This window comes from Peromyscus maniculatus, chromosome 4, assembly GCF_049852395.1.
Source record: "Peromyscus maniculatus bairdii isolate BWxNUB_F1_BW_parent chromosome 4, HU_Pman_BW_mat_3.1, whole genome shotgun sequence".
NCBI lineage: Eukaryota > Metazoa > Chordata > Mammalia > Rodentia > Cricetidae > Peromyscus > Peromyscus maniculatus.
Genome location: NC_134855.1, coordinates 63281327 through 63306816, shown reverse-complemented (window position 1 = coordinate 63306816; position 25490 = coordinate 63281327). Strand labels below are relative to the sequence as shown.

General features: G+C 35.3%; 3 protein-coding genes across 3 annotated transcripts; all 3 read right to left on the bottom strand.

Moving 5' to 3' along the window:
- Nucleotides 1–2117: 2117 nt before the first annotated feature.
- Nucleotides 2118–3050, bottom strand: LOC102921672 (olfactory receptor 5M9). Its single transcript, XM_006989687.3, has one exon. The coding sequence runs from the start codon at nucleotides 3048–3050 to the stop codon at nucleotides 2118–2120; it is 933 nt and encodes a 310-aa protein (XP_006989749.2).
- A 4135-nt stretch (nucleotides 3051–7185) lies between these two features.
- On the bottom strand, nucleotides 7186–8130 carry LOC102921368 (olfactory receptor 5M3). The gene has a single exon (XM_076568651.1). It carries the CDS (start codon nucleotides 8116–8118, stop codon nucleotides 7186–7188), a length of 933 nt encoding a protein of 310 aa, XP_076424766.1. The 5' UTR covers nucleotides 8119–8130.
- Nucleotides 8131–21051: 12921 nt separating this feature from the next.
- Nucleotides 21052–21984, bottom strand: LOC143272706 (olfactory receptor 5M3-like). Its single transcript, XM_076568650.1, has one exon. The coding sequence runs from the start codon at nucleotides 21982–21984 to the stop codon at nucleotides 21052–21054; it is 933 nt and encodes a 310-aa protein (XP_076424765.1).
- Between the last annotated feature and the right edge of the window lie 3506 nt (nucleotides 21985–25490).

Genomic DNA, 25490 nt, shown 5'->3' with positions numbered 1-25490 from the left:
AGGTACTTTCCATGACTAAAGCTTAATATTAAAACTACACCTGGCTGAAAATGAAAACCAAGTTACACAGTTTGGGTATCCATTTTTTTTTCTAAAATAGAAACAGAAATAATGTATACTGAAGAGATTCCTTGACATGATCATCACAAAAAAAAACTTGGTCACTAAGTTGCAGTACCAGGACCATCGTGACAAGCTACAAGTCTAAAGATTTTCTCAGAGAGACTCTAGGATTGATATTTCATTCTAATTCCTATGAAGCAAATATAGGGAGTTTGAAAACATAAAGAAGTTGCAAGAACAATCACAGTTCAAATTATTAATACCACCCTACCCTCAATATCAAAATTTAGAATTCTACATTGTAGCTGGAGAATTTCTCTCCAGCTCCCGCCGCCAAGTCCCGCCAGTCCCAGAGCCCACTTATAAAATAAACGCACAGATTCTTACATTATTTAAACTGTTTGGCCATTAGCTCAGGCCTATCATTGTCTAGCTCTTACTCTTGTATTTAGCCCATTTCTGTTAATCTTTACTTTGCCATGTGGCTCATGGCTTACCAGTACTTTACATCTTCCTTGTCCTGGTGGCAGCTCCAGACAGTCTCTCTTTGCTCCCTCCTTCCTCAATTCTCCTCTCTCCTTGTCCCGCCTATACTTCCTGCCTGGTCACTGGCCAATCAGTGCTTTATTTATATAGAATGATATCCACAGCACTACATACCAGCACTCTATGTTTCTTAAGATGCATTCTAAATCTTTGGATAAGAATCATTTGACAATCATCAGGAGTATCATTACTCTCTGTGTTTAAATTACCATCTTTCATTATCTTGCTCTGATTTCTCTTGCACATACTCAATTCTGTATCTCTGTTACTGAAATAATAGTTACTCAAAAATAATCTCAACCATCAGGAATGACTCCTTTCCTTTTTGCTGTGTGCTGGTAACAGAGCAGTATTTGCCAAGTATTTATAAATGTGCCCTTTGCCTTCAGTAAGACCAAACTAAGAATGAGTAAGGGTGGATAGATAAATTAACCATCAAGATAAATTAACCTTTTAGGATTTTACATTGGGCCTCAAAAGGCTACCATTTTTAACTGTACTAATCACATTTGAATGCATACTCTAGTGGAACTTTAGTGGACTGGTTAACAGCCTGAAGCAGGTGGGAGGTTATTCACTTTTAAATTAATTTGTTAGTTCAGTGTTTAAAATATTGTTAATGTGAAAGGGGTGCAAATAATAATGCTAGTTGTCATATAGTGAGACTTTATACCTAAAAGTCAGATTAGCATATCACAGAATTTATCCTTTTCTTCTCTTTGGTTTGGTGAAGACAAGAAAGTCTTTTGTACAAGACATTATATCATTTAACTGAGAATTCAAACACATTAGAAAGCAAATTACTGAAACATGCCGGGCGGTGGTGGCGCACGCCTTTAATCCCAGCACTCGGGAGGCAGAGGCAGGCGGATCTCTGTGAGTTTGAGGCCAGCCTGGTCTCCAAAGCGAGTTCCAGGAAAGGCGCAAAGCTACACAGAGAAACCCTGTCTCAAAAAAAAAAAATTACTGAAACATGAACAGTATTAGCTAATGAAAAGTAGATACTTTGGGAGATTGTACTGTGTATGATACTTGCATATTCTCAATATAGTTTCTGGGCTAAAATTTCATTTGCATATGAACATTTTATAGTATCCTTTGTATATCAAGATCATCAAGTTTACAAAGTCCTTGGAAATAAATGAATTCTGCCATTCCTGCTGGAACTATAGATTTTATCGAAAATATATAGTGAAGACAGACATGGTTAACAAAAGTCTTAAGAGGTAACATTCAGCTCTAGTAAGGGACTTGTACTTTAATACTTGTTAACCAAACTTATTTGCAAATACCTCCAATAGTTGAATAAACACAAGTTCTTAAATCATATAAGTTTTTATAATATTTAAGAGAAAACGTGCTTAATAAGGGACATTTGTGCTGTAAAGCACCACTGTGGGAAGCTGGATTTGTACAAGGGTTGTATGTAGAAAGATTTTCAAGCTAGAGATTTTATGTTTAGTCATATACATTTGAATTAACAGGCCTATAAAATATCTGCTTCAATGTCATTTTCTTAAGTTTGCCTTGGCTATTGCCTTGCTGACTGCTTCCTTCACATCTTTATTCCTGAGACTGTATATCATGGGGTTCAGCATGGGAATCACAGTGGTATAAAACACAGCCACCATCTTTCCCTGTTCCACAGACTCCTCCGTTGGCCTTCTGAGATACATGAATATAAGGGTTCCGTAAAACATGGAAACAGCTGTCAGGTGTGATCCGCAGGTGGAGAATGCCTTTTTCCTGCCATCTGCAGAGCGCATGCGCAACACGGCAACTACAATGAGCGTGTAAGAGATGAGAACCACTGACAGGGAATATGTGAAGTTAATTCCGGCAATAACAATCATCGTGTACTCTTTAATATGCACTCCTCCACAGGCAATCTTGATAAGAGGAGGGTCAGCACAATAGAAGTGGTTGATTTCAAAGTTTCCACAGAAATATAAACCATACGTCCACAGAGTGCAGATAAGACTCACAGAGAACCCGTAGACATAAGGCACAGAAATGAGGCGGACACAGACAGCCCTGGACATCTTGCTGCCATAGAGCAAAGGGTTGCAGATAGCCATGTAGCGATCAAAGGCCATCACGGCCAGAATATAGACCTCCACATGGACCAGGGCAATGAAAAAGTAACACTGTATCAGACACCCCACGTAGGAAATGGTTTTTGTTTCTGATAGTAAGTTTTCCAGCATTTTGGGGGTAACATTGGAGGAAAACAACACATCCACAAAGGACAAATGACTTAGAAAAAAGTACATAGGACTCTGAAGCTGGGGGCTGACGCTGATCAGAATGATCATACCAATGTTGCCCAGCAGAGTGACCATGTAAACCACCAGGAACACCACAAAGAAGAGGACCTGGAGTTCCTGACGCCTTGTCAAGCCCACAAGGAGGAATTCTGTCACATCTGTGAAATTTGGCATTGCCTTAATACAAAGTCTATGCTTCCTGGAAAGAAAAAAAAAACATATTTATAAATACATTTTTTATTCTTAAAAGTTTTTATTTAATTTTTTACCCTTGGTATATACTTTATAAAATGTTGCAGATTTTTTCATATGCCTACTGTTGGAATTCAATATACTACATGTAAAATGGTTTGTTTGATCATGTAACAGAAAAACTTGTGAATTTTCAAATCTGCTACAGGGTAGCCTGGTATAGACATCCAGAATTTTAATAAATCTGTTGTGAAGGAATTTTAAATCTTATAAATTGTTAGAATGATAAAAGCTGCAGAAACTCAAAGATCCAGTTTTCCATAGTGATGCTTTACTGCATGATTATCTCTTATTTAGCATGTCTTATCTTAAATACTCAATCATATAATGAAAATTGACATGTAGTCACTCAAACTGTAATTAATTTCTGTTAATTCAGTATTATTTGGGGGTAATTTACAAATTAGTTTTAATTAATATTACTCATGTGAAAATCTCTTACTTTTCACATGAGTAATATTACTCATGTGAAACTGAGGGGAGGAAACTGTGGTCAAGATGTATTTTACGAGAGATGAATAAATAAAAAAGAGTTGATTATTACCTCTTAGGGAAACTATTATGCAAACATTTCTTCATTGTAGGTTTTGTAAAATCTATAATTTCAGCATGAATAACAAAATAAGAATTAATTCATTTCTATACTCATTTTGAGGAGCACAGAAATTTGATGATTTTGGTATACAAAATATATTGTAAAATGTTCATATACAAATTAATATTTATCAGTGAAGCTGCATTGAGAATATACAAATATTCTTAGTACAGCCTAAGGTTCCCTCAGTTTATGACATTCAGGTGAATTCATGAGCTTTCCTATGTAAAACACCTTGACTTAAAAGTAAATAATTCATATTTTCTCATTAGGATTTAACTTGGCAGTACTTGTAAATAATATACAAGTTTTACATATAAAATATATAAACTACAGCATCATGGCATTTAAGAAATGTGCACTAGGGCCGGGCGGTGGTGGAGCACACCTTTAATCCCAGCACTCAGGAGGCAGAGTCAAGCAGATCTCTGTGAGTTCAAGGCCAGCCTGGTCTACAGAGCTAGATTCAGAACAGGCACCAAAGCTACACAGAGAAACCCTGTCTCGAAAAACCAAAGAAATGCACACTAAAACTAACTCTGTTTGTTCAGTAATGATCAAATGTGTGCTCTTTCAGTACATGTAATTACAGCGCTCTGGTAACAGGGATTCTCTTGATAGAGGAATTCCTTAAACTGCCTAATATATATATTTTCACACATACAATGTCTAGTGACACAGTTCCAGGTTTAAAATATTTGTATAAACAGTCAATTATTTTTTCATGAATGGTGCTATAAATAGTTTTCTGTCTGCATGTCAGTTTTATAAGTGAGGGCATGGAAGCAGTTAGAGATTTAGAAGCTCTCCTTGGGTCAGAGGTCTACTAACTGACAGGATCACGCTGTTAAGCAATTAATTTAATACATCTTTTGTGCTTTTAATAGACTCTTTTCAAACTCATTTGATAACTTAGCCTAATAACATTTTTATTTTAATTGAAATTTATTATTGATTATTCTTCAAGGCAGAAACAAACCATTCAATTTTCACTTAAGCTTCTATGAATTAATTTGGGTTTCTGTAACCCCAGATGTCTAGGCTTCAGAGACCAAGGGCCATCATTTCTTTATTCTGCCCTAAATTTTGATGAAGTCTCAGACAAATGATCAGAAAAGTGACTTCTGTGAAAACACCAATTTATCACATGAATGAATGTTACCTACAAAACAGTAGAATGTGTAATTTACAGATAAGAAAATAAAGATAAACAACAAAATTATATATATATATATATATATATATATATATATGTATGTATAACTTGATTTGTTACTCCAATAAATTCCCAAGTCCATTTATGCTTATATTTTTAAAAAGCAGTCCAACAAATTCTTTTGATAACAAATAAGCCAGTGGAAAATGACATGAATTTTTCTTTCAAGGTGGCACCTAGAATCACTGTATCCAACTATCAATCTATACTGCAACTATCCTAAAATATACAGACCTACCTTGAAGGAGGAAGAGAACAGAAAATGGTAATTTCTCAATATTTATGATATAGTGTTGCTCATTAAGAACACTGAGGTAATCTCCCAAAGGCACTACCAAAATAATTATGAAAGAAATGATGGCTGAAACACTAGCAAGATCTCCTGGGTGGAAGTAGAATAAACTTGATAGAATAAGAGCTCTGTGGTCAGCAGTCTTGACATCTTCTCATTTCTTTCCTGCTGGCACATGGTTCTGTCCACTTTCCTTCACAAAATGTCACTTGCAGATCCAAAATATCTGTGTGAGGATAGATGACTTCCACAGTGCATGCCAGATGCAACTTTGTGTCAATTTCAGATGTCAAAGGGGATGGGGTTCAAAGTGTCAGTTACTTGGCAGAATTTGGGCAAATGGATAGAAATACAAGTATAGAATAAATTAGAAAATGAACTAAGAAATGAAGCCCATCTGCAATCAAAACCATACTTTTAATACTTTACCTAAATTTATACAAACATCATTTTCCAACTTTGATAGTCATACTTATAAAGATTACAAAAACTTTTCATAGTGTGGATGTGATGATTTCAGATAGAATGGGATAACCATCTCTCTCAATACCAATTAACTATGAAGATTTGAAAAATGTGTAATTATTTGTGTGATCCTGCTTTAACAGACTTCAGTATCTGACTTCCTTTATGAGATTGAAATTAGTATTATCCTCAGATGGAAGAAAATATGAATATGTAAAATAACTATGAGGAACTATCTTTAAACCAGTTTAGACAGCTGACAAGCTGAAGAAAATAATACTGTCCATCAACTCTAAGGTATGTTCTACATCAATTTGGTTGGCTAAGTTGAGGACAGAATTATACTCAGGCAAAGTTTTCCTCTGCATCTTCAACATCCAAGAACTCACATGTCTTAAATTCCTTCATTCCTATTATGAAGAAAGTTCATTGTAGGAACATCTTTGCACCAAAAAATTATAATTTAATATATAATAGCACAAGAAAATAAAGATTAAAAAAGCAAAAAAAATACTTGTCTAGCCATACTTTTTCTATACCAAAGCAAAATTAATTTATAAGAAAATTAATTTTAATAGAATAAGTTTTTAAATTGTTTGCACATCATGTAATTTATAAGTGAATACAAAAGAACATATATCATATTTTGACAGATTCCAATATAATTTTTAAGACATGGATCACCCTGAATAATTTTACTTTCAAATGCAAAAAGCAGCTAAAAATTGATGGTACTCTATCATATACACAGATAGACAAAATATTTGAGAGGAATGTCAGTTTAATTTACTAAGGTTTTCAAGAGAACATACTTTACAGGGACACATAGACTCTACAATGCTACCTGCCCTTCAGTCAATCTAAGCATAGTTCAAGAGAAGAATTATGAAAATTGGAATGTGTGACCACATGAATATTAAAAGTGGAAGCATGGGAAAACAATGAGAAATCTATCATGTCTAAAAATAACAACAAAGGCATTTTTAAAAAGCCATGTTTTCATTATAAAAATCATAGTAATTGAATGAATCTCCCCTTCACATTTAAAGAATCTGTGAAAGAAAACAATCACATAAACATAAGAAGGAAAAACAAAGTTGTGTTCTTGTTAATATCATAACTTAAATATGCTATTTCATGTCTCCCAAAATCAATTTCTAAATGTATAAAAAAAAACCATAGACTCACATGATACATTTAAATAAGAAGGAAGAGTATATTCTAGTTCCAGCAAAGCATGTTACATTAACATTTAACAAAGTGAGCCTATGAGTTCAACATTTTGTCATTTCAATTATTGTATGCACTTGAATCTGTTTTTCAGTGTATTCATAAGTATTTCTCAATACATTTTATTTTTCTCTAATTTGCATGCCCCATTTTTTCCCTTTCTACCCATAAAGTGACTTAAGATTCCTGTTCTCACATTTGAGATAATAACCTGCTTTCCCAGAAAAAGAATAGAAAACAAAATAGGAAAAGTTTTATTTTATTTAGTTAAGAACTTCCTACTAATCATTTTGTCCATGGCTTCCTTGACATCCTTGTTCCTCAGACTGTAAATCATGGGATTCAACATGGGGATCACTGTAGTATAGAACACAGCCACCATCTTTCCTTGTTCCACTGACTCTTCAGTGGGTTGTTGGAGATACATGAAAATGAGAGTACCATAAAATATGCCAACTGCTGTGAGGTGAGACCCACAAGTAGAAAATGCCTTGCGCCTGCCTTCTGCTGAGCGCATTCGGAGAATGGCAATGAGAATGAACAGGTAGGAGATGATGACAACAATCAAGGAATATGTAAAGTTAATGCCTGCAAGGAAGAGCATTGTATACTCTTTCACAAAAGTCCCCGCACAGGCCATCTTGATGAGAGGTGGATCTGCACAGTAGAAGTGGTTGATCTCCGTTTTCCCACAGAAGTACAAGCCATAAGTCCATAATGTTGCAGCCAGACTGGTCAGAAACCCATATATGTAGGGAAAAGAAATGAGTCGAATGCAGACCACCCTTGACATTTTACTGCCATAGAGCAGAGGCTTCCCAATTGCCATGTACCTATCAAAGGCCATCACAGAAAGAATGAAGATTTCCACATGCACAAGGGCAATGAAGAAGAAGCACTGTACCAAACAGCCAGCATAGGAAATTGTTTTTGTCTTTGACAGCAAATTTTCCAGCATTTTAGGAGTGACATTGGAAGAAAACCACACATCAATAAATGACAAATGGCTGAGGAAAAAATACATTGGGCTGCTAAGCTGTGGACTGATCTTAATTAATATCATCATGCCAATGTTGCCCACCATAGTGACAATATAGACCAAGAGAAAAATGACAAATAAGAGAACTTGCAGTTCCTTTTGGCTGGTTAATCCCAAAAGGACAAATTCAGTCACATCTGTGAAGTTGAGCATCTTCTCACTTCTGCTAATATGAGTTATAAGTATCTGTAGAACTAAAATTAAATAAATGAATTAGAGCTACCAGAGTTCATAAACATTTTCTCAACATAACACTCTTTATTAGAGACTAATATCTGGAAAAAGATTAGTAGTATTTTGAATATATAGAATTAGAATTAGTAGATATTTTGCAAATTTACTCTAAAAGGTAACTATTACTACTCAACACAGAATAATTATAATGTGAATAAGAATTTTATAGAAATCATTTTACAAATTTAATACCTTATTTCTTCTTTAGGGAGCAGAGATCAGCTTTCATGCAGTCTAGGCAGGCCTCAAATTTAGTGTGTAGCTAATGATGACCCTGATCTAAAGATCCCCTTGCCTTCACTGACCATGTGCTAAGGGTCACAGGCACGGGTCTCCAATACAACTTTACAGTTTATATTTCTAAAGAAGTGGTAGCATATTAGCTGTTGTTACTAATATTTTGGAGGGCAAAAATTTTGTAATTCTTTCACTGAGTAACAGTAAGAGAACTTTATATTGTCTTAGTTTCCTAGAGAGACCCAACCCACCTAGCAGAGTTGAAGGACCAGGAGATGGGCAGAAAACAACAGCATTGCATTTGCTCTTCCTGTTGAACTAAAAAACTTGTAGCATGCATACATAGATACAATAACTTACAGAACTAAACATAGACAATGTAATAATGACAGATAGTCCACTAAAGTAATGGATATTTACATGCTACAAAATGTAGTATCAATTTTATCTAATGAGAACTTGAAACAACTTTTAGGCAGAATGATGAGTGGAATAATAGACTCATGCAACTTTCTGATGGCTAAATGCCATGTCTGGAGCAAGTATTGTTACCACAACTCCAGCTTAACCTGTAGTATCATGCTGTCTTGAAAATCGTTTTGTTGGATGATATCCATATTCTCCCTAGTTAATCTAAAGGAAAAGTACAAAGCAGAGCAAACTTCATCATTATAGGGAAAATGCATGGACACTGATCTACAATAATGCCCTCAAGTGCTTTTTGCTCATTCAATTTAGGAAGGAAGTTTACTCAATGATAGCAGGAAAGGCTACAAACTAAAATAACTCAGAGTAACTTCATATGTCTGCAGATTTTTAGACTAATTAATCAAAATTTAAAAGTTAAACTAGTGGTTAATTCATTTAAAAAGTAACAATATGTATAAAGCTGCCTGAAATCTAAATAAACAACCTTGCAATGATATAGCACAGAGTATTTGCCTCGAAGGCAGAGTCCTGTATTTATTCCTAGCATCACATGACTGGGGAAGATGATTCAAGCTTATAATCACAGAACTCAAATGGTGCAAAGCACAAGGAACTATGGAGTTCAAAATCATCTGTGGCGACATAGTGAATTCAAATTCATCCTAGGTTATATGAAACCTTATCTCAAAATAAGAAGAATAAATTTAAATGAATAAATAATTGTCTTAGAACACACCTTTTTGTAAATTGCAAAAATCTGTTAGAATATCATAAGAATTTCTCTGATATCCTAGTATCAATCTGAATGTAGTTCATATACATAGCTGCAGATCATCATCCCTTTTATCTAATACAGCATCAGCACTTCATATGTGAGTGCTTTTTCTTTTTATCTCTTGTTTGAATAACAATAAAGGAATCTATGGTTGAAAAAATCAAATCTGATTATGGGATACAAGGATTATCCAACATGAAAAAAGATATAAAATAGGGTATTTCTACTTGCCAAAGGTTAAATTCAAGCAAACCTGAGTGATAGTTTACCAGGACACGATAACAATAACAAATACAGGAATCTTACACTGATTACATGTTCATAGCAGTATGACACCTGTGAAGAGGTAGAAAACTCTTAAGGTGATTTAACTGAATGCCTCATGATTTAAAGACAAAACCATATATAGGTATATAAAACAATCTCAAAGTAGATTACCAATATTATGAGAATTTCTTTTCCAAATCAGGTATGAAGCAAAAATGCATATTCTACTTAACGAATTCTATTTCTATTGCCAGATCCTCACTGAATCTAGTCTCCAAGTCATATTTCCTACTTGGTCACATTTTATACTAGGTCTGTTCTGATCTAATATCTCTGTTCTTCAATATGTTAGTAAATTAAGTCTATTATATGCTACTCAATATGAGTTAATAATACATGTTTAAGCTATGTTTCTACATACATTTCTTATGATAAGTAAAATAAATATTCAAGGAATAATTGTTAAATACAATCCAACAGTAAAAGGTAATTATAAAAATCAATGATTGTTGGGAATCCATGTTTTCTTATCTCTATCCTTTTAAATACAGTGTATCTAGATGAAGGATGCCTACAATGAATAAAGCAAAATGAAATATAAGATGTAAACTGCTTTGATATGCACATTTGTTACCAACCTGAATGTGAAGAGAAATATTTCAATAGCATTTCATTTTTAAAAAAACTGAGCACTATGTAGGCAAGTATTAGGCAAATTGGGAAATAGCTTACATCTACAAGTTTTATAGAATCCTACCTTACATGTTTGCCTTGGATGAATGGATCAATGTTCCCCAAGGATTGACCCAGGGGAGAGAACTCCCTTGGAAGAAGAATATACTCATTATTTTTGTATAACAGTTTGGCACACATTCATTTTCCCCAAAGTTCCAATTATTTCATTCTCCTAAATTCTGCTTTGTTACTATAACCAAATATATGGATGAGAAATTTACAAATAATAAAAAATAATCTCACAGTTCTGGTGGCTGTGAGGACCAAATCAAGAAATTGCATTTGGAGAGTCCTGAGCTCTGGAGATTCAACACAGTTCTAATGCCACAAAGGTCACAAATATAGAAGAGACAATCATAAGAAACAGAGGCAAACTCACATCTATAAGATAGCTGTGCTCTTGATAGTCCACTGACAAACTAATCTGTGAGTTGGCTGTTCAGTGGACAGTTCATTCACCATGCATGACTCAAGCAGATCCAAATGATCCTACCTGGTCCCACACTTTACCACATAAAAACATGAATTGGACATGAAATATTCATAAGAATTTTAGGGGGGATATTTAACTCTCACAGCTGGTTCTTTATATCAAACAGTATACTATAAGGTTGTGTCTAAATCTTTTGATGATATTACCAAACTACAACTACTCTTTTCAGGCCATCACAGAAAGAATGAAGATTTCCATGTGCACAAGGGCAATGAAGAAGAAGCACTGTACCAAACAGCCAGCATAGGAAATTGTTTTTGTCCTTGACACCAAGTTTTCCAGCATTTTAGGAGTGACATTGGAAGAAAACCACACATCAATAAATGACAAATGGCTGAGGAAAAAATACATTGGGCTGCTAAGCTGTGGACTGATCTTAATTAATATCATCATGCCAATGTTGCCCACCATAGTGACAATATAGACCAAGAGAAAAATGACAAATAAGAGAACTTGCAGTTCCTTTTGGCTGGTTAATCCCAAAAGGACAAATTCAGTGACATTCATGAAGTTGAGCATCTTCTCACTTCTGCTAATATGAGTTATAATAATCTGTAGAACTAATATGAAATAAATTAGCTAAATGTCCTATCATACAAAAATCCTATTTCAACTTGGAATATAATCCTTAACGTGTAAAATCAATGAAAACATAGAAAAACAGTTAACATTGCTTTGAGAATACTTTGAGAAAAGTCCATTCTGTGATGATTTGAGAATTTATTCATGTATGTAGAATATATCACCTGTACTTTTGTAGCTATTTTACATCATGTTTTCCTAAGAAAACCGTTATGCTTTCTGTGATGTTAGGCATTACTAAGACAATTTCATAAGTATTCTTCCATCAGACAAAAGTTCAAAATCTGTAAGTTCTTTTAAATTCATAGAGATACATGTCCTTGATACTAAAATTATGCATGCGAAATTATGTGGAAAATATTCTAGAATAGCTATCCTTTCTGTCACTCAAAACTTGATACATACATACATAGAGAACCATTCCACTAAAGTCAATTAACAAGAACTTAGAAGGTTGTTTTATTGGTAATGTGCTTACTTTGCAAATATCTAGACCTAAGTTGGTCCCTGGAACTGAGGTAAAAAGATAGGCAAGATGGTAAGTATACTGAAGAGATGAAGATAAGAGAACTGCTTGGACTCTCTGTTCAGGCTGTGTAGTCAAATCACTGAGCTTCAATTCCACATGTCAAACACTGTCTCAAAAAAACAGTACATAGTACCTGAGAAAGAACAATAGCAGATAATTTCCTTTGGCTGGAACAAACATACAAACACACATACATTCACACACACATACAAACACCACAAACATACACACACACACACACACACACACACACACACACACACACAGACACGCAAAAATTATCAGTGAAAATTCAGTTTCTGTACAATATACAATTCAAGTCTATCTAGCGAGAACTGAAAATCTCTTTTCTCATACTCATAGTTGAAGAAGAATTATTAGTGTATCTGATCATACAGGCTCACAGATACAGAAGGCATCAAATAATTCATGCAGTTGACTGCATTCCTCTACAAATATCATTAAAATTTGCAACAGTTAAATTCTTATTTGGAAAATCTAAGCCGAATATGTGGTACCAAGATACATGTAACACACATGAAAAAAAAATGTATAGATGGTGGTATTGTTGAATCCTTCCAAAAAGCTAATGTTTTTTAAAATATCCTGAGTGATGGTGTCCCAGTTGGTGGATAATAAACTCAAATAGAGAAATTCTTGTATTGGATCAATATAACCCCCCAAACTTTAAGCAATGCAATGAAGTAGGAGGCCAATTATCTGCAGGGCATGTGGAAGATTACTTATGATCTTAATTTAAAAATGTATACATTAGCCTTCCATTATCCTATCATTCTATTCCAAATTAAGTAATCTATGTGAATATATGTTTTCATAATTCAGGCATAAAATAATATTTAATATCCCAGTTAAATATTTCTGTTTCTATTTTGCATCTTGGTTGAATTGAAGACCCAACACATATTCTTGGATGTTGGCATATTTGAAGCTTGCTTCATTTCTCTCTGGATTTATCTGATGTTCAATATGTGATAATCATATTCATAGTCTGTTCCTTCATTTGTGTCACATAATATGAAACAATAATGATCATATATAATTGATTGTACATTTACAAATATGAAAACGTATGTAATCTCTTAACAAATAATGAGCAATCTTTTAACAAATAATGAGCATGCAGGGAACATTTATTAATAACTAAATGCATTCTAATAAGAATATATAATAATCAAATATAATTTATATTGAAATCCTGCCATTCTTTTGTCTCTATGTCTCACATATACATATACACTGCGAATGGGATCTTAAAAGTCTTCCTGTAAATAATACAATTAGATAAAATGTAAGGCCCGATCTTTATCTGATAGACTCTTTTTAAGCCTACTTGAAAATCTGTGTGCTACATAGGGAGATGCAGAACATATTGGTACATACCTAAACCTGAGAGAACTTGGAGACTTTCAAGAGAATCCTCTCTTAAATGTTTATGGAGGATAACAAGGAACAGTTACAGATTTCCCTCAGGAATGTCTCAGGGGAAATGTATCTCTAGAGCGAGAGATAACTCATTATTTTTTCATCACTTTAACACAAGTATACCCTGCCCCCAAGATTCTGCTGTTTTGATAGTCGCTGCATTATCTTCTCTTATTATATGATATGATCCTGGGAAATGCGTAAAGAATAAATGAGTGCATGGATCTTAGTGCTAGAGGTTGCAGGGACTAGAATCAAGGAGCTATACTTAATTCTATTCCACGGATGAGGAAGAATTGTAGTAGAATATTATTTTAAGGTGTGTTATTTTTGCTTGTGTTGCATTTGTTTAACTCTGTGAAGCTGTGTTACTGTGCCTGTGTAAAACACTGATGTTCTAATAAAGAACTGGCCAATGGCAAGGCAGGAGAAAGGATAGGTGAGGCTGGCAGGCAGAGAGAATACATAGATAGAGAAATCTGGAAGGATGGAGAAGGAGCCAGAGAAGGAGATGACATAAGGGGCCAGCCACCCAGATACACAAACAGTAAGCCATGAAGTAAGAGTAAGAATTACAGAAGTAAGAGAACGAGAAAAGTCCAGAGGCAAAAGGTAGACAGGATAAGTTAAGATAAGGAAAGCTGGCTAGAAAATAAGCCAAGCTAATGAGGTCATGAAAGAGATTTTATAATCCCCATTCTCACCATATGGTTCACAGCATTCTCCTGCAGACTCAAGGAAATATGTGTATATGCAGCTTTTAGATCAACAAAAATAAAAGATACAATTGAGGGTAAACCCTAGGAAACTGTACTAGGCTTACGGTAGTATACAACTGTCTGTCCACCTGTCCTTTCTCACTAAAGTGAAAATGTAATTGTAATCAGATTACATATATGAGTCTAGAACCCTACATCAGAAATAGGAGTTTTTATATCATAACACCAATGAGACAAGGAAAATAAAGAATGGTAAGTCAAATTATATAATCTTTGAAAATATAAATTTGTTTATGCACACAGGAAGAAAACAAATAACCTTTAAACAGAACACACAACATATAAAATAGGTGATTGGCTCACTAATGTGGTTAGCAAATCTGCTCCCTAAGGCATGTTCCATGGAGAGTAGTGATAGGTGATCGGCTCACTGTTGTGGTTACCACACACTAAGCCTGTTCACACAGAGTATATGGTGTGGTTATTGAAGGTTGGTAGACACAGAAATATCTTCTTTCAAAGAATTTGAAGTTCAATGAAATAACATTATTCAAGCCTAATTAGAATAATCACTTTATTTCAGATATAATCTGTCCATTCAGAGTGGTATGACAGTAGACTGAACATCTTGCTTCAAACAATATGATTGTTGAACAGAGAACAATACTAATGAATAGAATTCAGATAATTCAAATGTCCAAGTAGTGTGCTGTAATATTTAACTCTATTATTATTTAAATATATCTAACTTAAAAAGTTATGAAAATTTCTGTCTTTTAAAAATTGTTTAAGTTTTATCATCTAAAGTCAAGATCTAGCTAACGAAAATTAGGCGTTAAGATAAAGTAGGTATTTGGGGGTTGCAAACTTCATTTTAATGGAATAAGGAAAAAGACTATCAATAAAATTAGCACATGACATGACAAATGAGTACAATAAAAACACGGTAGTGTGATACCTTGCTTTCTAAAATAAAATGTATTTATTGAAGTAATATACATTTGAGAATTAAAAACTCACTATTATGCAGTTAATTTAAGCTGCTTACAACTTATAATTCATAATATTAATAAGATCAAAAATCCAGAATCAGGGAATTTGGCTCCAAAGATAACAATGTACCTAAACATTTTGAAATAACCTCTAATTTTTCAACAGAACTTAAATATTTGTAAAATCAGACCGAATTACATAGTTTTTTGTTTTTTTTTTTTAACAATTGGCTTCAGAAATTCCAGTTGTGAAAAAGATTTCTGAACTGTCAATTATCAGTGGCCTTAGGGAAAGGCTACTACAAGGCCACCTCCAGGGTACTGCAAGGAAGTCCATGAAGGTGGTGAGGGCTAGACTTTCTCTATCTGAGGGTATTTAGAAATAAGTTTCTATCTATCTGACTGGTGAAATAAGAAAACACACATGCTTTCTGATGTTAACTTTCTCTTTTACTTCATCCTAAAAATGGTCTCTGACTCTTTCTGCTACATATAGCTACATATCTCCACATTGCTACATTCTATACATACAGCTCAGCTAAATATCTTTCTTTACGTACATATGACCATACATTTTTATGCACAGTTACATCTGTTTTCACATGTCTACACATCTATATTTACATAAATTTCTCTTCTATATCTTTTTTTATACAGCTTCATCTTCCTTACCTCCACACAGTTACAAATCTCCACAGAGCCATAGCTAAGCATCTCTCACCATAGAGCACTTTACACAGTTCCTAGGCATAGCGCCTCTAAATAGCAGCAGCTCTTTCACATAGCTCTTTCTCTCTCTCTTGCTTACACACACATAGTTCTACATTATTCACTCACTCTTTACTCATTCCCTCTGTCACCCACTCACTCCCTCACACTTCTCTCATGCTTCTTCTTCATTTGTCCCTCAGCATGCCCTCCAGCAACAAATGGCACCCAACGGCCCGAGTTTCCACCTTAAACCTGAGAATATTTGATAACCAATTCTAAACAGAGCCAAAACCAGGTTCCTGCTTCATGTCTCATACAGGCAAAAAACTCAGGTTTGAACACTGGCGGGTTCCTGGCGTGTGTGTTTGACCAGCAGTATGGCGGGAATGAGGCATCTGCCAGCAGCACATTACGCTGTGTGGTAGATTTAGTCTTTACTAGTATTAAAAAAAAAAGAGGTTTCTGGGCTACACCCTGCTTTGATAAGAAGCATAGACCCACTATTTCTGAAAATTGATGGCTCCCAGAGCTGGCAGAAAACGTACCACTGTCATGTTGGAACCAGCAGCCACAGCACGGTTTCAGGCTTAAAGAAAAAAAATATATACCGTTATATAAACAAATAGTATCTAAAAATAAAGTGTTTAAAAAAAAAAGTGAAGGTAATAAGCCACGTAAAGATGACTATCACACATAAAATCTGGATTATGTTGTCTTTGATATTCACAACTAAAGAAAAACATTTGATTGTAAAAGCTGTTCACTTATGCCAAAATGTAAATTTTAAAGGTACCTTGACTTCAAAATTTGGATATAAGGATATGTTACTTTGGAAAAGAGGTTCTGCTTTTGTTTCCACAGAAAGCCAGAGGCTATGGATTTGTTCCAGATTAAGATACATCAGGTTTTAGCCAGGCGGTGGTGGCGCACGCCTTTAATCCCAGCACTCAGGAGGCAGAGCCAGGTGGATCTCTGTGAGTTCAAGTCCAGCCTGGTCTACAGAGCGAGATCCAGGAAAGGCGCAAAGCTACACAAAGAAACCCTGTCTCGGAAAAAAAAAAAATACATCAGGTTTCACCAGCCAAGACCCGCTGAAAGGTCTCCGATGACACCATGGCCCAGATGATCCAACATCCAGAGCGGTTTCAAGGCAACTGGTTCACACAATACAGCCTCACGGACTACCCCATAGGCCTAAAATTTTCTTTGCGTCCCCATAAGATACAGCGCCCCCCTCCAGCAGGAAGTAGTAAGAGATGCTACACACAAATTCCCAAATATACCAAGCTGGCTTTAGAGGTGGAATTGGCTCACTCCCCCTCTAAACCCAGATATATTGCTTTAAAAAAAATGGTTAAGAGATTCTTGTGTCCCAAATAATAAGAGCCCTCTGGTGTGTGACAGAGAAAAAACAATATTTTTATTTAAAACAGGTTGATTATAAATGTGATCTCTTTCTAAAAAAGAAAAGGGGATTTGATATAGATATATAGGAGGATATAGAGATGATAAGATAAAAGGGTAGACATTAATGAACCTACTTTTAAAGAACAACTTGTTTAAAATGTTTTACATTGGTATAGATTTTAGTTTATGTTTAAAATGTTTTACATTTGGCCGGGCGGTGGTGCCGCACGCCTTTAATCCCAGCACTCGGGAGGCAGAGGCAGGCGGATCTCTGTGAGTTCGAGGCCAGCCTGGTCTCCAAAGCGAGTTCCAGGAAAGGCGCAAAGCTACACAGAGAAACCCTGTCTCGAAAAACCAAAAAAAAAAAAAAAAAAAAAAAGTTTTACATTGGTATAAATTTTAGTTTATTGATACAAACTTGAAGTTAATTTTGTTATACTGTATACATATATATATATATATATATATATATATATATTTCTATTCTTGTTTGAAGTATTATGTTTATGTAACTCATTTAAAATTGTAATGGATAATTAAGAGATAGATTAATAATTAGTCATCTATTATAATCATATTTGTAGTCATGTTAGTTAAGCCTTCTAGGTATACATAAATATATTTCAGATAGATAGGTAATCTTCAAACACTTCATAGACCTAGAGAATATGGCATTTAAATAACTTAGAATTCTGTTGATGTGAGACACAATTGCTCCTGGCTGCACCAATTTGATCCTGAGAGAATGTTGGCCTTCTAAGACATTTCCATTTGGAAGTTTGACTTCTTGGCACAAAATAACCTACTGGGCAAAGAACTGCCCTTGCCTTGACGGCTGACAGTACAAATGCAATGCTGTCCTTTCTGGACAAGCAGGACACAAGGAAAGCAACCACTGTACTCTGCCAAGACAGGGTAAGATGGTCTTTCAAAATGCCTGCTTCTGAAAATGGTCTGTCAGATATTCTTGGCCTGTAGCCAATTTGAATGCACCAACAATGCTGAGAAACATTAGGTGACTGTCCTGGCTGCCAGCTGTCTTGGTCTACTCTTACAAGATTCCCGAAAGTTGCTTGCATCCATCTACCATTTCTCAGATACCATTATGTTCCTTCTCAGGTCTTTGATGTGGTTAAAGACTAGATAGTTATAATTTCCTCAGTTATGATAAAAGATAAGTTAGATATAAAACCTTAAACTCACAAATATAAGATAGGACATCTTCTTTAATATTGTAACTGTAATTCGTGCTCGATAATTGTTTTGTTATATGTAATTTTACCATGTTAACATTAAAACCTTCCTTTTTAAAAAAAAAAGAAAAGAAAAGGGGAAGTGCTTTGGATATCACTCTATATAAATAAAACACTGATGGCCAGTGACCAGGCAGGAAGTATAGGCGGGACAAAGTGAAAGGAGAATTGGGGAAACAGGAAGAAGGAGGGAGAGAGACTGCAGCCACCGCCAGGACAAGCAGCATGTAAAGACGCCGGTAAGCCACCAGCCACGTGGCAAGGTATAGATTTATAAAAATGGGTTAATTTAAGATATAAGAACAGTTAGCAAGAAGCCTGCCACGGCCATACAGTTTATAAGTATTATAAGCGTCTGAGTGATTATTTTATATGTGGATTGTAGGACTGCGGGGCTTGGTGGAGCCTGGAGAGAAGCCCTCCAGCAACACCACACAATTTATTTTTATGTCTTACAACAATGATTACATCAGTCTATAATTGCATTTCAAAAAATATCTAATCTGTGACTATTTTCCCAACTCGAATCCAAACATCCTTAAAAAGTCATAATCATAAAATTCAGTGATCACAATTCCTAGAGCAAGTAGACAAAATGTAACTAGGGAACAAAGGAGAGACCTTTAATATTTCCTCATGGTCACCATTGCCAGATAATTAGAATCTAAAAGACTAATTCTTAACTTAAAACAAGCAAAACAAAAATTCTTATCAAATTATACTATAATCTCTTTTAAACATTTACATATATCCTAATTTATATGTCTATATAATTTCTTCAAAGTTCCTATCTTTCATAATTTTATAATTTTCTAATGATTAAATCAATGTGAAATCAAATTCTTTTTCTTGATTCTTAGTTTTCAAATTTGCATTTTATATCTATAAAAGCACTAATAGCTTCTCTACAAAATAAGCAGAAAATGTTCCCAAACTCATTTGTGGCTTGTGGTGATATTGTGTTCCCCAAAATATTGTGCATCCTAATAAATTTATCTGAGGTCAGAGAACAGAACAGCCACTAGATATAGAGGCCAGAAAATGATGGTACACACACCTTTAATCCTAGCATTCCAAAGGCAGAGATTCCTCTGGATCTCTGTGAGTTCAAAGCCACACTGGAAACAGCCAGGCATGGTGACACATGCCTTTAATCCCAGGAAGTGATGGCAGCAAGCAGAAAGGTATATAAGGCATGAGGACCAGGATAGAGTTGGTTAAGCTTTTAGGCTTTTAGCAGCAGTTCAGCTGAGATTCCTTCCAGATGAGGACTCAGAGGCTTCCAGTCTGAGGAAACAGGATCAACTGAGGAACTGGCAAGGTGAGATTAGCTGTGACTTGTTCTGATTCTCTGATCTTTCAGCATTCACCCCAATACCTGGCTCCAGGTTTGTTTTTATTAATAAGAACTTTTAAGGTTCATATTACAGTGGGTTTTTGTTTTTGTTTTTACTTTCTCAATTTTGATCTTCATCTCCATCCTGGGATCTAGTTAGAACATCCTGTTCAGCCATTTCATCAATATTGATACTTTCAAATGTGTAGGTTTTATATTACTTTTTTCAATTAATTTATTCATTTTATTTCATTTCCCAGACCATCTCAGATCATCAATATTTTGAGTGCAAAAGAGAATAAGTCACGGAATCCAAAAACCACTATACACATGATTTTATTTTTTAAGTAATGAAATTAATGGAGGAAGTAACGCTGTATCCACTCAACCAGAAACTGAAACTTTGTCACGTGGTTTCTTTAGCCAAACAACAATCATACAGTCTACTTAACTAAATGGCATTTGGCACCACCAGGAGGCATAGCGGTGGCACCTGAGAAAGTTACAAACAGAAAACAACTGGTTTCCACAGCCTGTGACCCCACGGCTTTGCCAGTTGGGGCTCCTCCCCACCAGGGATTATACGTCTGGTGGGTCTACTTGTCAAACACTAAATGTCACCTGCTGTCACCCCATAGCCCTCAGCAGGCAATTTATCCATTAAATTTGAAATTGGTTAGTAGCCCAAATGTGTGTGTATGATGTTGGTGGTGTTTAATGACCTGTATGTCATGACCCAAAGCCTTTTGCAGCATGTTTTTCTAAGCCTGCACTATTTTTTTATTTTTAATATGAAATAAATGTATGAAAACATCAAAGAATAACAACTATTATTTTAAAAATTCACAAACAAAATTTTATATTTAATGAAAATAAAAATAAATTCAACGCCATCCAAAAGGGTTTTCTTATGAACATTAAGTATCATTGCACAGTTTAATCTTCTATTTTTCTGAAAATGCTCTAGTGATGGCCTTGCTCATGGCTTCTTTGACATCCTTGTTCCTAAGACTGTAGATCATGGGATTCAACATAGGAATAACTGTGGTATAAAACACAGCTACCATTTTCCCCTGCTCCACAGATTCCTCAGTTGGGCTTCTGAGATACATGAAGAAAAGGGTTCCATAAAATATGGTGACAGCTGTCAAGTGGGAGCCACATGTGGAAAAGGCTTTTTTCCTTCCTTCTGCAGAACGCATCTTTACGATGGCAATAAGGATGAATATGTAAGAGACAATAATAACCAGTAAGGAATAAGAGAAGTTGAGACCCGCTAAGGTGCGCATGGTGTATTCTTTAATGAAGGTCCCAGCACAGGCCATCTTGATGAGAGCTGGGTCTGCACAGTAGAAGTGGTTAATCTCAATGTTCCCACAGAAGTACAAACCATGAGTCCACAATGTAGAGATTAAACTGATAAAGAAGCCGTAGATGTAAGGGAAGGAGATCAGTCGTATACACACAGTCCGCGACATTCTGCTGCTATAGAGCAGAGGGTTGCCAATTGCCATGTACCTGTCAAATGCCATCACTGCCAAGATGAAGACTTCTACATGGACAAAGGCAATGAAGAAGAAACACTGCACTATGCACCCAGGGTAGGAGATGGTTTTCACTTCAGACACTAGATTTTCCAACATTTTAGGGGTGACATTAGAAGAGAACCACACATCTGCAAAAGACAGGTGACCGAGGGAAAAACACATGGGACTGCTGAGCTGAGGGCTGATCCTGATTAATATGATCATCCCAATGTTGCCAAGCAGAGTGACAATGTAGACAATCAAGAAAACTATAAAAAAGAGGAGCTGCAGCTCAGGACGACTAGTCAACCCTAGAAGGATAAATTCTGTTACATCAGTGAAATTGGGCATTTTCTTAAATCTCATCCAGAGACAGAAGCATTCTATCTAATAAAACAAAGAAAAGCAGTAAGTATGCATGTGGAATATAGACAATTTGTGTTGATATAACATTTTCCTAACTCATTTTCTTCAGAGAGCACTGATGCCTTTATTTATCTCTTTTCTCTTGCATATTTCATAGTATTTTGCACAATGCATGTATACATATATACATACATTATAGTTTTTACATTAGAAGATCATAAAATACCATAATCACAATGTTTGGATTTACTTGCTTAGAACAAACATTATATATATATATAATTTCAGTGACATATATAGAGTTTAGTCATACCTTAGTAATGCATAAAAAGATACTGCAAAATGAGAATAAAATATAAACCTCTATTAGGTCTTTAAGTAGTAACTTTATTTTTTAAAGAACCCTAAGACATTATTGAATATTTGTCAATCATGTCTCCATTATGAACCAATCCATGAGAATCACCCCAAGTTTCATCTTCTTTCTGAAATTTATACTTTTGAACTTAAAAAGGCAACCATTGTAAAGCAATCTTTGTCTTCTTTCATTTCAGTTAGAACTCTGAGTAACAAAAATATACATATATGTAATAACAATTGGTGAACGAAGATGCCATGGATTTGAAGGAAGTGGAGAGATACCGGTATATGTGAGGGGTTGGAGGGAGGAAAGGGGAGGGAGAAATATTTTGATCATACTATAAACTCAAAAGAAAGATAAAAAGGAATTGAGTGACCCTAAATATTATTCATTAATAAGTGTTTATAACTTAAATTAATGGCATTTCTAAAGTTTACCAGCAAGCTACAGAAATCTGTGGTGTGTGTAGTGAAGGAGTTTCCACTTCTGACTATATAAGATTAAGGGGCATTCCCTCAGAAGTTTATTTCTTTCTCTCAAAATAACATTCTTATGGAGGATGAAATAAGACACAAGTAATGATAATAAGTGTTTAAAAGAGCATAACACTGAGCATTGTTAAGCAATACTGATTTATAAATCATCACCTCTCCTTAGTATATCAGTAATCACTTCTGCTACATCCCCCTACTATTAACTTTGCATTGAGTTCCCTAGCCACAGGTTATTTCACTGCTGCCAAACCATCATTTAATCTAATATTGCTCACTAAATTCAGTTTATGCATATGACATTATCTTTACTAACAATATAAATTAAATATCATTGTGTTTGAAGCGATGTAGATGTAACCAACCGTCTTATTAAATAAGAAACACAGAAACAATGTAAAAGAGAGAGCCGAGAAGTCAGAGCTCAGAGCTAAAATCTCACCCTTCCTCCTGCTGTCCCAGCTTCGCGAAAAGAGACCTACTTCCTGTCGGTTCGTTTTTTTATAGTATGTTGTTCTGCCTTCTCATTGGTTGTAAACCCAAACACATGACTGCCTCGTCACTGTCTGAATGTACAGCCCCCTAGGTCTTAAAGGCATATGTCTCCAATGCTGACTGTATCCCTGAACACACAGAGATCTTATGGGATTAAAGGCGTGTGCCACCACCGCCACACTCTTGCTATGGCTCTAATAGCTCTGACCCTGAACACACAGATATCTATGGGATTAAAGGCATGTGCCACCACCGCCACACTCTTGCTATGGCTCTAATAGCTCTGACCCTCAGACAACTTTATCTATTAACATACAATCAAAATAATATTTCAGTACAATTAGATTACCACCACAAAGCTATATTAACTTTAAGGCTATATTTAACTACTTACTTTGTTTATTTTAATGTTTTCCAGAAAACTCACTTGTTCTCCTTCCATGTACCAGTAACAATTATTAATAGTGTATTTCTTGTGTAGAGAAATCATTTTCCTACTCATTTAGAATCTGTTCTCCTCCCCTTCTTCCACCCCGTACTTTATGTTCCATCAATTCCTCCCATTTCTGATGAGATTTTATGTGATGGGTGAGTAACAGAGATAGACAACATAAGAAATTATTTTCTTCTTATGTTTCAAATGGTTGAAGTCAATAAAAATGTATATTCTATGCAGTAATTATAAAACTTTAAAGGACTAATAGATGGATTTTTAAACTGTGAATTCATAGAAGAAAGAAATCAAGACAAGTCTTTTAATACATCTTTACTTCACCAGAAGATATACATTAATCCTTTTGACCTCTTCCAAATAATTGACCATGCCACACATTTATAGCTGATAAAATTGTTTATCTTGTCTGTCTGCTCAATTCAGGCACACTGAAAGTATTTTAATAATGTTTTGTACTTTGTAGGATATCACTGGTTTATTTACTACTAAACTTCTTATGGTTACATGAGCTTTTTAAAATTTTTATTAAGTAATTCACTAGTTTTTTCCCCAGCACCATCACAGTCCCCCCCATCTCTCTCCACTCCTCTCAATTCCTCCCCTCAATCTCCTCCCCCATCCACTCTTGCTCCTTTCTATTTCAGAAAAGTGTAGGTCTCCCATGAATATCACCCAGCCATGGCATATCAACTTGCAGAAAGACTAGACATCTCCTCTCTCCTGTTAAGGATGGATGAAGCCACCAGTAGGAGGAGAGGGGCCAAAAGCAAGTCACAGAGTCAGAGATAGACCCTACTCCCTCTGTTAGGAGTCCCACAAGAAGACTAAGCCACACAACTGTAACATATGTACAAAATGCCTAGGTCAGTCGCATACACGTTTTCTGGTTGGTGGTTCAGTCTCTGATCCCAGGTTAGCTGATTCTATGGGTTTCCTTGTGGTGTACTGAAACTTTATTTATTTGCTTCTTTTTTACTTAAGGCAAATCAATACATGAAATACAAGAAATGAAAATGTGTGTGTATTGTGCTTTTTATTAGTTTTTATTTGCTGTTTAAAAATTCTGGTTTGCTTTGATTTTTTGGCCATTTGTAGCTAAAGAGGGAGAAAAGGTATAGAGTTAGATGGCTGGGGAGGTAGGGATGGTCTGGGAGGAGTAGGGGAGGGAAAACTTTTTTCAGAGTATAGTATATGAAAGGAACGATTTTCAGAAACAAATTCAGTTAAAAGAAAGTGATGATAACAGGGTACTAGTATCTAACTACTGAGTGTATCAGTATGTCAAGACAAATGAAACATCTTGGGCTCTGACGAGCCTTCAAAATTTAGTTTTTGTTCACTGACGAGATTGAACTGGAAACGAGATCAAATTACTGATGACTTGATGAAACCTGCCTACATCTTTAGCAGCTCTCAGCCTGTGGTATGGTATAGGAACAGGTGCCTAGCAGTTTGAGAATTTCCCTGTTTGAGAATTCTGGGAAACACCCTGGTCCCTAGCAAACCAGGTCGTCACTGTACAAGGTGTACAAGGTGTCAGAGCTAAAGATTGAAGCTGCCAGCTCTTAGAGGCAACTGCAGAATTCTATCTTTGACAGAGCAGAGATTTATACAAAATGGTGAGCACAACTGACCAGTGTCTCAGACTGTCTCCAGGCTAAATCCAAATAATTAAGATGAAGAGGAAACA